We start from the raw sequence: 13,363 nt of genomic DNA on the forward strand, positions 1-13,363 counted from the left end.
TCTGTAATAAGAAATATATATATTTGGTCTTCATGCACATTTCTGGCTCAGAGCTCACAAAACCCTTGGAATTTCCTGAGTGATAAGAGCAATGAGAGCATCTATTGTTACAATATTTGGTCTCTTGTCCCCAGTTCCTGAAAATGTTTCAGAACCATAAAGTTGAAATGGGTGTCTTGTTATTCATAACAAGCCCTTTCAACCACAAGTGAGTTTATGTTAATGAGGTGACTTCTGGAAATCCCCAAAAGATAGAGGCTTATTACCAGGGTAACAAATAATCTAGTAAGTAAACTGGTTTTTTGAGTCCTGTAAGCCACCCTAGCAAATTAAAGGAACCCAAGAATGAGATCTTAGGAACCTCAGATTTATAGCCAGTCAGTCAGAATCATGTGACAACCTGGACTCGTGTTTGGCATCTGAAGTGGAGGCCAGTCCCCTGGGAGTAAGCCCTCAACCTTCAGAATCGGATGCTGTCTCTGGGTAGATGGTGGCATAATTGAGTTGAATTGTAGGACACCCAGCTGATGTTTGAGAATTGCTGGTGGTGTGGGGGGAAAAAAAGACCCACATGTTGGAATTGGTATCATAATTGTTATTCCAGAAAATAGATGCAGGGAACTTCCCTGGTGGTCCAGTGGTTAAGACTTTGCCTTCCAATGCAGGGGGTGCGGGTTTGATCCCTGGTTGGAGCGCTAAGATCCCGCGTGCCTTGCAGCCAAGAAAACAAATCATAAAGCAGAAGCAGTATTGTAACAAATTCAATAAAGACATTTAAAATGGTCCACGTCAAAAAAAATTTTTGATTAAAAAAAAGAAAATAGATGCAAAAATCCTTAAAGTATTAGCCAATCTAATCCAGCAATATATAAAAAGTATAATACACTTAAATAATCACAGCCAAGTGTGGTTTATCCCAGGAATGCAAGGCCAATTCAACATTTGAAAAATCAATGTAATTCATTATATAAATTAAGAAGGAAAGCTACATGATTATCTCAATCTGTTAAAAAATCAACACCCATTCATCATAAAAAAAAATCAGAGAAATAAAAATAGAGTGGAACTTCTGTAACCTGATAAAGGGTGTCTACCAAAATCTACAGATGACACCATACTTAATGGTGAAAAGCTGAATGCTTTCTCCCTCAAAATCAGCAACAAGGTAACTCCCATTTAACACCATATTGGAAGTTGTAGACAGTGCATAATGGCATACAGATTGAAAACTATTTTTGCAGATGACATGATTATGTAAAAAAATTACCCTCAAAAAACTCTTGGAACAAATCAGTTTAGCAAGGTTGTAGGATAAAAGACCAATAGACAAATATCAATTGTATTTTTTATATATACAGTTGATCCTTGAACAACACGAGTTTGAAGTGCACAGGTCCACTTATACATGGATTTTTTTTTTTTAGGGTAAATACCTACTACTACACCATCCATGGTTGGTTGAATCCACAGGTGCAAAACCAAGGATATGGTGGGCTGACTCTAAAGTTATGCGTGGATTTTTGACTGCAAGGAGGGTCAGTGCCCCTAACTCCCATGTTGTTCAAGGGTCAACTATACTATCTAGTTCAACATTTGAAGAATGAACAATTGGAGTTCAAAATTAAGAAAGCAGCAGTACCATTTAAAGTAGCACTTCCCCCCCCCCCCAAAAAAATAGGCACAGCATCTGTAAACTGAAAACCTGCAGAACCCTGATGAAAGAATTCAAAGAAGACCTAAATAAATGGAGATATATACTATGTATACCTGTTGATGGACTCAGTACTGTTAACATCAGTTCTTCTAAAATAGATCTATATAAGTGAACACAGTTGAAATTAAAACCCCCACTATATTTTTGCAAATGTTGACAGACTGTTTCTAGAGTATAATGAAAAGGCAAGGAATTATAAGAGCCAAAACAATTTTGAAAAAGTACAAAGATGGAAGACTCACTACCTGATTTCGGGACTTTAAATCTTCAGTAATCAAGACAGTGTGGTACTAACAAAGGACAGACACATAGATCAGTGGAACAGAATAGAGCCCAGAAAAGGATTCATTCAAATACAGTTAATTGATGTTTTTTACAGAGATACAAAGTCAGTTCAATGGAGAAAGCATAGTCTAGTCTTTAACAAATGGTGCTAGAACAATTGGATTACCCATATTTCAAAAAGAAAAAAAATTTGACCTATACCTGTATCTTAATATCTTATATAAAAACAACTATATTGCAAAACTTTTAGAAGAAAACATAGGCAAAATCTCTGACTTTGGATTAGAGAAAGAGTTCTTAGATATGACATCAAAGGAGAATCCATAAAAGAAAATCTTATAAATTGGACTTCATTAAAATTAAAGCTTTTTCTCTGTGAAAGACATTGTTGAGTGAAAAGAAAAGGCACTAAGAGGAAATATTTGTAAATCGTTTGTCAAAAGACTTCTTTAACCCAGAACTCAAAACGCAACAATAAGAAAAGTACCCAATTTAAAAATGGGCAGAAGATTGGAACAGACACCTCACCAAAGAAGATTTAAACATTTCAAAACTGCAAATTAAAACCACAATGGGATAGCTCTATACCTCTATTAAAATAACTGATTTTTAAAAATGACAATACCAGGTGCTGGGAACTATGTAGGGCAACTGAGAATCTAATAACACTCCTGGTAGGAATGCAAAATAATATAGCCATTTTGGAAAACAGCTTGATGGTTTCTTATAAAGTTACCATGTGATTCAGCAGTCTCCTGGCTGGGTACCCAGGAGAAAGAAAAATATGTTTACACACAAAGAACGTGGATGTGAATGTTCACCAATAGTTCGTCTCTTTTTATTCCTGAATACATTTCACTACATAGATGTACCAAACTTTTTTAACAACTGAGGAACACTTAAACTGTTCCCAGTTTTTGTTCATTATGGATAAACTATTGGTGATGCAGTAGCATAGAAGAATCTCAAATGCATTGTGCTAATCAAAGAATCCAGACTCAGAATACTGTGATTTTATTTGTATAAAATTTTTACTTAGGACTTCCCTGGTAGTCTAGTGGTTAAGAATCTGCCTGCCAATGCAGGGGACATGGGTTCGATCCCTGGTCCAGGAAGATCCCACATGCCGCAGGGCAGCTAAGCCCGTGTGCCACAACTACTGAGCCCACGCACCACAACTACTGAAGCCTGTGCACTCTGGGGTCCGCAACAAGAGAAGCCGTCGCAATGAGAAGCCCACACATCGCAACGAAGGGTAGCCCCTGCTCACCGCAACTAGAGAAAAGCCCATGTGCAGCAATGAAGACCCAGCACAGCCAAAAAAAATTTTTATTTATATGGGAAAGGTGGAATGACAGCAAAAGGTCATTGGTCACCAGGAAACAAGATTGAAGATGGATTTCGACTGCTGAGGAGCAGCAGGAGAGAATTTGGGGGGTGATGGAACTTCTTGATTATGGTGGCTGTCGCTTGACTCTGCATTTGTCAGAGGATTTTATTATATATTACTTGAGACGTGACTGAATGTCTTGTTGTGACCAAGTGTCAGCAAGGATTGAGGAACTGAAATTCTCTTAACTTACTTTGGAAGAATAAATTGCTACAGCCACTTTGGAAAGTTATTTGGCATGCTCTGGTAAAGCTGAAAATTGTTATGTCCTACAATACAACAACCCTGCTTCTAGATAAATACCCAGATACTCATCGTATGAGAGCATAACGAGAGTACAAGAATGTTTACAGCAGTATTTAATATTTTTAAAAGTGGAAGCAAGCTAAATGTCCAAAAGGAAAATGGATAGTGACTCATTTCTACAGTTGATCCAAGATTTTAAAATATACAAAAAAGTAAATAAAATATACAAAAAATACTATATATTTTTATAGATACATAAGTTTAAAAATCTAAAAATGTACATAGGAATTATAAAAATTATACTTAGGATGGGATGTGTAGGAAAGATAATGGGACCATAGAAGGCTTTAGCTGTACATTTGACACTTGAACAACACGGGATAGGGCTACCAACCTGCTTGCAGTTGAAATTCTGAGTATAACTTTATAGTCAGCCCTCTGTATCTGAGGTTCCGCATCCTCAGATTTAACCAACTACAGACTGTGTAGTACTGTAGTATATATTTATTGAATAAAACCCATATAAGTGGACTTGCACAGTTCAAACCCACGTTGTTCAAGGGTCAATTGTACACAGAATTGAACTGCACAGGTTCACTTATATACAGATTTTTTCAATAAATATTATAGTACTACACAATCTGCAGTTGGTTGGATCTATAGATGCAGAAGCACAAATACAGAGGGCTGAATATGGGACTTGAGCATCTGCAGATTTTGGTATCCAGATCAGGTCCTTTCTAGGACCAGTTCCCCATGGATACTGAGGGATGAATGTACAGAGGTGGGGTTTTTTGACCATATATAAGAGTTAAGTATTTAAATGCTTAAGTGAAATTAATACTTTAGATCTTGCTCTTTATTGAAATACTTCGTGAAGAAATGATTCTATATTCATAAGTTTTTTAGGAGTGTGACCTAGAATGTTGAATAGTGGAGAATGTTACTTTTTATTAATAAAAGTAAGTCGATTTTTTAAAGTTAACATAAAAAATACTGTTCACAGTTGACATGGAAAGTGGATCAAGGGACTTCCCTGGTGGCGCAGTGGTTAAGAATCTGCCTGCCAGTGCAGGGGACACGGGTTCGAACCCTGGTCTGGGAAGATCCCACGTGCCATGGAGCAACTAAGCCCGTGTGCCACAACTAGTGAGCCTGCACTCTAGAGCCCACAAGCCACAACTACTGAGGCCGCATGCTCTAGGGCCCATGAACCACAACTGCTGAGCCTGCGTGCCACAACTACTGAAGTCCACACGCCTAGAGCCTGTGCTCTGTAACAAGAGAAGCCACTGCAGTGAGAAGCCCTTGCACCACAATGAAGAGTAGCCCCCGCTCACCGCAACTAGAGAATGCCCATGTGCCGCAATGAAGACCCAATGCAGCCAAAAATAAATAAATTTATTTTGTAAAAAGTGGGTCAAATTTTTAAAAATGTGTTAAATAAGAAAGTAAGCAGATGATTTTAAGTACTTTAAAAGAAAAAATATGAAAGACCACCATAACCCTTGAGTACTCAAAATGGGGTAAACTAGTTAATGGGTGATGTTGAAGAAATATTCGCTTATATATACAAAAGAAGTCATTGGTGTTTGAGTATGTAAGTAGTGTTTTAGTCTATTTTTATCAGTGGCCTTTCCATAAAAATAACAGCTTTCTGAGGATTTCATTGCATTTCTTTTGGGGCCTTTGGAGGCTCTAATAAAAGGCGTTTTTTTCCCCACTGGAGTTATGAACCAGTTGAGAACATGGAGATTCAGACTAGCCCCTTTATTACACTAAAAGCTAGAGGAAACAGCTTAGTGAGAGAATCAAACTAGACTTGCTAATTCCCTACCCACTAGGTCCACCTCCTACCTCAGTCTAGACTGGACCGTCCCATCCAGGGAAAGTGCATCTGCAGAAGAGACCCACTTACCCAGGTCACTGTTTCTCGTACTCGCTGGTCCAGGGAAAGAGGGAAGGAAAAAGGGACCAAATTCCCCCCCATCCAAGTGACTCTCTCCACTTCCCTGGGGACGGTATAGGAGTGGGTAAGCGGCCAGGAGTGTTTATGTTTAGTAAAAGATCTCGTCTTCTGCAATCTAGGTGAGAGAAGAGGAGTTTGTGTCCCCCTCCACCCATTGCAATTTGTCAGCCTCATATTGTTAGAAATATTTTCTGAAGATTAGTTGAATTAAACTGTTAACTTCAGTATTTAACTGTATTCACAATAGAAAAGAATGTCATTCTTGTCATATGACTTGACTTTTAAAAGTTATGTATTTAAAGAGCATTTACTATGGCCTTATACAAGTACCATGTTTCTTCAGTTTAAAAAAAAAAAAAGTAAATACTTGAGACTTCTTGATTATTTTCTTGGTATTTAGCTCTACCAAACTAGGTTTTATAGTCACTAGTCACTTTTTCATCAATTGCTCTCAGCAAGAATTGTACTGGATAGAATTAGCATGTGATACGCTCATTAGAAGACCGTACAATCTAATGGAGAAGACAGATAATTACAGTAGTAGTGATACTGCCAGAGAACCATGGGCAGTATGTTTTGGTTATATGAATGATGAAGAAAGTATTGAAAACAAATGACATATTTTAAGCAAACATATTGCTTCTGTGTTAAAATATATTTTTGGAGGTTTTATGAAATTTTGAAATGGAAATCCATTACCGGTGATTTTCCACCAGTCTCTTGAAAGTGGCTAATTGGTCATTTCAAATAAGCCAAAGTTACTAGTCAAAATTTAACTCTGAGCTGTATTTTTGAGTTTTTGTTCTTAGTTTTATGTCATCAGGGTATTTTAGGGGGAAAAATATCTGACATTTTTGTTTTATGAAGCCCTTTAAAATAAAGAATGGGTGTGGCATCATACTGCTACCTCCGAGATAGCAACCAGCAGGTGAATACCCACTAGATGTCTCCAATGGCAATCAAAGAAGTCTTTATTTTTCATTCACTAAAATATTATTTTAATTGTAGAGTTACCTGTGAACAACTAGAGCCAAAAGGTGAACTGTGTATGAGAGAGTATGTGTGTGTGTGTGCCTGCACACATAGAAGGCATCCCAGGGAATGGGAAGAACATACACTTTAAGAGTCAGAGCAACCTAGGTTCAAATCCTCGCCCTAAGTAACCTTGGGCAAGTTCCGTAATCCCTGTGAGCCTTAATTTCCTCCCAGCCCATAAAGAATAATACCTATTTCATTCTGTTCTTTTGGAGATTATACTCAAGGTCTTTCTAAACCTACAATCTAATGGAACTCTTCAAATGAGAATGGGTCAGGCACATTTTAAGAATAACTTACTGCCAGGTAGCAAGCTGCCTATAAAATTTGAGGAAGGGGGATACTAAGCAAAATAGAAAACTATAATAGTGCTTATTTTGGAACTCCAGTTTAAATCATTCTGACTGAAAATGTAGAAATTGTTAATTTATGGAGTAAAATCTTAAAACCACTTAAATGTGCAACAGTGAGATAGTGGGTAAATAAATGACAAGACATCATGGGAATGATTACAGTTATGAAGAGTATAGATAAGTTTTGATGTGTTACAGCAAAAGCAGGATGTGTGTATCTTACAATTAAACTTAGGTTTTGAAAATGTGAAGAGCGACTTCCCTGGTGGTGCAATGGTTAAGAATCCACCTGCCAATGCAGGGGACATGGGTTCGATCCCTGATCTGGGAAGACCCCACATGCTGCGGAGCAACTAAGCCCGTGCATCACAACTACTGAAGCCCGCATGCCTAGAGCCCATGCTCCGCAACAAGAGAAGCCACCACAATGAGAAGCACGGGCCCTGCAACGAGAGTAGCCCCCGCTCGCCGCAACTAGAGAAAGTGCGTGCAGCAACGAAGACCCAACACAGCCAAAAATAAATAAATAAAATAAATTTTTTTTAAAATGTGAAGAAAAACTGAAAAAAGTTTATCATGGTAATTGTTAGAGTAATAGAATTATGTTTCTTTTATTTTCCCAGTTTGTCAGTACCACGAGTTTGCTTTTATAACAAGGAAAATATGTAAGATAGTCATGCTTTCGTGGAGCAAAAACTTTCTTCTCTTTACAGACAAAACACAAACTTTAGGTTCCTTAATGCTTGGTTTCATTATTAAGACAACCAAAGAAACAGACCATTAGTCTTAGTTCTTTTACCTACTTAGGCATCATCCTTTTAGCTATTGTTTTTCTGTCAGGTGTTATAACTCAATGCAGTCTTAACGTACATATTAATTGGATAATAGAACTAGAAAATTTAATGTATCTTTTTAAAAGCACTGTTTTTCTTTGTTTTAATGTTACAGATTTATTTGAGGTTCCTAGATTATCAAATGGAGCACTCAAATGAATGCAAGAGAAACTTCGTTGCAGTCTACGATGGGAGCAGTTCTATTCAAAATCTGAAGGCCAAGTTTTGCAGCACTGTGGCCAATGATGTAATGCTTAAAACAGGAGTTGGGGTGATACGGATGTGGGCTGATGAAGGTAGTCGGCTTAGCAGGTTCAGAATGCTCTTTACTTCCTTTGTGGAGCGTAAGTAAATAATTCCTATAGCATTGAGATCTTTTACTTAATCATTTATTCAGAATACAATTATGGAGCATTTCTTTTAGACAAAGACTGCTAGTCATAGAATGTAGAAGTAACTAGGTCTTAGTATGTATTCTTAAGGAACTGACTGTCATGTGTGAAAAAAGACATGGTAATGCATAAGTTGAAACACTACCTATTATAAAGATATAAACATATGATAGGGAGTGCAAAAAATAGAGACTTCTCTCAAGATTTTCAAAATTAAAAATAATTATCAATAGTATGAATTCAGCTTGGTGAATAATTGTGAATCCACCAAACTATGTTCCCCAAAGATTTAGATTGACTGTTTTTTTAAAAACTTTTAAAGTAATTTTAAGCTTATAGAAAGTTGTAAAAATAGTAGAGTTCTCCTGTGCCCTTCACTCAGGTTCCCTTAATGTTAACATCTTACAAAACCGTAGTAAAACTGAATATTAACACTGATGGAATATTATTAACCAATATAGAGACCTTACTGAGAAATCAGTAGTTTTCCATTAATGTCCTTTTCTGATCCAGGATCCCACATTGCCTTTAATTGTCATGTCTCCTTTAGTCTCTTCCATTTGTGACACTTCCTCAGTCTTTAATGACCTGGATGCATTTGAAGAGCACTGGCCAGCTACTTAGTAGAATGCCCATTGATTTAGGTTTGTCCGATGTTCTCTCATGGATTCAAATGAGGTTATGTATTTCTGTCAAGAATACCATAGAAATCACATTCCACCTGTCTCAGTACATCATACCAGTGAGGTAGGGTACATAATGTGGTTTGCCTTACACTAACTTGGATCACTTCCTTAAGGTACTGTCTGCCGCATTTCTCTGCTAAAAACAATAATTTTTCCTTTCTAATTAATAAGTTTCTTTGAGAGTATGCGAATATCCTTTTGCTCACTAATTTTAGCATCTGTTAATGATTTCTGCCTGTAATAGTTATTGCTGCAGTATTTACCTAATGGTGGTTTTCTGTTTCCATCATTCCTTCTACACTTAATTATAATTCTGTGAAGAAGAGCTGTTCTTTTTCCTTCATTGATTTATTCAGTTATTTGTGTCAGTATGAGCTCATGAACATTTATTTTACTCTATTATTTTATATATTATATATATATATGTTACTCTATAATAAAAGTTACTTTATTGCTCAGATTCACAGCTTTGGCCATTGGGAGCTCCTTCAGGTTGCCTCCTGTACTCTTTGGATAAGCCCATTATTTTTTTTAATCACTTCCTTACTTTCTGTTCCGCAGGCTGAACCAGGCTCAACTTGTGTTTTCCTTGCCCGAGCCTTAGAACCAACCATGTTTCCAAAAAGCCCTTTCCTTCTCTTCTAGTGAGAAATCTGGCTCTAATTATCCATGATATATTTATTTGTTCAATCCTAGGATACACATAAAGTAATTTTAGGATTGCTAACCCATATCCCTGTTAGAAATTTCCTAACAGAGTTCACTATTTGTGTGCAGTTCTTTTTATCTTGAGCCATGCTGTCAAAATATGGTGTTTCATTTACTTACGTTAGTTGTCTTCTTCTCTCCTTTCCGTGTGGTTCATCTGTAGTACACTTAGGTTCATTTGTGACTGTTGTGACTGTTTATATTTTGTTTTGTGTCCCCCCGCCCTCATCATGGTTACTTTAAATTGTTTTTATTTTCGGAGTACCTAGAATATTGCCATTATTCAAAGAGAGCTCTACAAAAAGATACACTCAAATATTGTTCCTTTCTCACCTCTCCTGTGCCAGTCCCACCCCCCAATTCTCTGCACTCCATTCCTACCAACTCTCTGCTGGTAACTAATCACATTAGTCCCTGGTGTATCCATCATGCATTTCTTTTTACACAAAAGAGCTGATACATGTGTATTTTCTCATAGCTTCTTTTTTCTTACATGAGGAGAAGCATATTATACTCTTTGCACTTTGCTTCTTTCACTTAACAGTAATATCCTGGAAATCACTCCATATCAGTTCATAGAGATCATCTTTATTATTTACAACTCCATAGTTATTGGGTTGGCCAAAAAGTGCCTTTGCTTTTTAAGTAAAAATAAAAGACACATTTTTCATTTTCACCAAGAGCTTTATTGAACAACATATTCATCCTTTTGTTCCACTACCTTCTGCCATTTTTCAGGCAACTTCATAATTCCATCTTCCCAAAACTTTTTATCTTTTTGAGCAAAGAACTGTTCCTGGTGCCTTTTACAGTCTTCCAAGGAATTGAAAGTTTTTCTATTCGGAGAATTTTGTAAAGACCTAAATAAATGGAAATCCGAAGGTGCAATGTCTGATGAATGCGGTGGATGAATCAGAACTTCCCAGCCAGGCTGTAACAGTTTTTGCCTGGTCATCAAAGAAACACGCGGTCTTGCGTTATCCTGATGGAAGATTATGCATTTTCTGTTGACTAATTCTGGATGCTTTTCGTCGAGTGCCGCTTTCATTTGGTCTAATTGGGAGCAGTACTTGTTGGAATTAATCGTTTGGTTTTCTGGAAGGAGCTCATAATAGAGGACTCCCTTCCAATCCTACCGTATACACAACATCACCTTCTTTGGATGAAGACCAGCCTTTGCTGTGGTTGGTAGTGGTTCATTTCGCTTGCCCCACAGTCTCTTCTGTTCCACATTATTGTACAGTATCCACTTTTCATCGCTCATCACAATTTGTTTTAAAAACGGAACGTTTTCATTACGTTCAAGTACAGAATCACATGCGGAAATACAGTCAAGAAGGTTTTTTTCGCTTAGCTTATGTGGAACCCAAATGTCAAAGCGATTAACATAACCAGGCTGGTGCAAATGATTTTCAGTGCTTGATTTGGAATATTTTGAGTATGTTGGCTATCTCCCGCATTGTATAACATTGATTGTTCTCAATTAATCTCTCAATTTGATTACTACAACTGGTCTACCGACTGTGGAGCATCATCCAGCGAGAAATCTCCGGCACAAAACTTCACTGCTTTTGACATGTTCGATCAGTCACAGCACCTTCTCCATACACTGGAACAAAACTTTTTTTGCGTTTCAGTTGCGTTTTTACCTTTCTTGAAATAATAAAGCATAATATGCCGAAAATGTTGCTTTTTTTCTTTCATCTTCAATATTAAAATGGCTACACAAAAATTCACCAATTTTGTTAAGTCTTTTTTTAAATGCACACTGATATGACAGCTGTCACAGTCTAACAAAATTGTTTCAAATGAAGTTACAGACAACTAAGTGCTACTAGAGCCATCTTACAGAAAAAAATGAACCTTTTTGCCAACCCAGTAGTACGTTGTGTGTACATACTTTACTCAGTCATTCAGTTTACGGGCATATGGGTTATTTACAGTATTTTGCAATTACAAGCATACTGTTACAATGAATAATGTTATGCATATGTATTTTCATATTCTTGGAGGTATATCCTCTGGATAGATTCCTAGAAGTGGGATTACTGATGTAAAAGGATGTAAATCTTTCATAGTTTGCCAAATACCCTTCCAGAATGGTTGTATATTTTTTTAAATTATGATAAAATGCACCCTCAGCCATTTTTAAGTGTACAATTCAGTGGCACTAAGTACATTCACAACATCGTACAACCATCACCACTATCCATTTCTGGAACTTATGTAACATCCCAAATTGAAACTCCATACCCATTGAATAATAACTCCCATGCCCCTATTCCCCCAACCCCAGGTAACCTCTATTCTGCTTTCTATCTCCATGAATTTCCCTATTCTAGGTACCTCATATAAATGGAATATTTGTCCTTTTGTATCTGACTTATTTTACTTAGCATAACGTTTCTAAGAATTTCAATCCTTTTTAAGGCTGAATAATATTCCATATGCGTATAATACCACATTTTTGTTTATCCTTTCATCTGTTGATGAACAATTGAGTTGTTTCTACTTTCAGGCTACTATGAATAAAGCTGCTATGAACATTAGTATACAGTTATCTCTTTGAGTCTCTGCTTTCAGTTCTTTGCAGTATATACTATGCTTAGAAGTAGAATTGCTAGATCATATGGATATTCTCTATTTAAATCTTTAAGGACCACCAACTGTTTTCACAGCTGTGCCATTTTACATTCCCTCCAGCAGTGCAGCAGGGTTGGTCCCCATCCTCACCAAAACTTCTTATATTTTGTTTTTTTGTTAATAGCCATCCTAATGGCTATAAAGTGTGAGTTTTTTTTTCATTGTGATTCCGATTTGTATTTCCCTAATGATGAGTGATGTTGAGCATCTTTTCACGCTTCTTGGCCATTTGTATACCCTCTTTGGTGAAATGTCTAAAGGCATACCTCATTTTGCACTTCACTTAATTGCACTTCACAGATACTGTGTTTTCTACACGTTGAAGGTTTGTGGCTACCCTGCGTTGAGCAAGTCTGTCAACGCCATTTTTTCAACAGCATTTTCTCACTTCATGGTTCTGTGTTAACATTTTAGTAATTCTCATAACATTACAAACTTTTTCATTATTATGTTTATTATGGTGATCTGTGATCAGTGATCTTTGATGTTACTGTTGCAAAAAGGTTATGACTTGCTAAAGGCTCAGATGGTGGTTAGCATTTTTTAGCAATAAAATATTTCTGATTAAGGTATGTACATTGTTTTCTTAGACATAATGCTATTACATACTTAATATAATACAGCATAGTGTAAAAATAACTTTTATATGCAGTGGGAAACCAAAAACTTTATATAACTTGCTTTATTGCAATATTTGCTTTATTGTGGTGGTCTGGAAGTGTGGTATGCCTGTATTTAGTGCTTTACTCAGTTTTTGACTTGGTTGCTGGTTTTTTGTTAAGTTGTAGAAGTTCTTTATGTATTCTGAATATTAATCTCTCATCAGATACATGATTAGCAAGTATTTTTTCACATTCTTTGCATTATCTTTTCACTGTCTTGATTGTGTACTTTGAGATACAAAAGTTTGATGTAGTTCAATTTGTCTATTTTTTCTTTTTTTTGTCTGTGCTTTGGGTGTCATAATCCAGAAATCATTGCCAAAGACAACGTTATGAAGCTTTTCGTCTATGTTTTTTAATTTGGTAACAAGTTTTTTTATTGATTTATAACATGTTTCATGTGTACAGTGTTATATTTTGATTTCTGTGTACCCTACAGCATGCTCA

General features: G+C 36.6%; 1 protein-coding gene across 3 annotated transcripts in view; it reads left to right on the forward strand.

Annotated features, from left to right (window-relative positions):
- The window catches only part of NETO2 (neuropilin and tolloid like 2), a 68,247-nt gene that overhangs the window by 35,951 nt on the left and 18,933 nt on the right, over nucleotides 1-13,363 (forward strand). For all 3 annotated transcript variants that reach the window (XM_061172637.1, XM_061172635.1, XM_061172636.1), the window contains one exon: nucleotides 7,941-8,169. In XM_061172637.1, the coding sequence (XP_061028620.1) occupies nucleotides 7,941-8,169 (229 nt within the window). The remainder of the gene's footprint in view (nucleotides 1-7,940; nucleotides 8,170-13,363) is intronic.

The sequence above is a fragment of the Eubalaena glacialis genome, chromosome 18 (genome assembly GCF_028564815.1).
Source record: "Eubalaena glacialis isolate mEubGla1 chromosome 18, mEubGla1.1.hap2.+ XY, whole genome shotgun sequence".
Lineage (NCBI taxonomy): Eukaryota > Metazoa > Chordata > Mammalia > Artiodactyla > Balaenidae > Eubalaena > Eubalaena glacialis.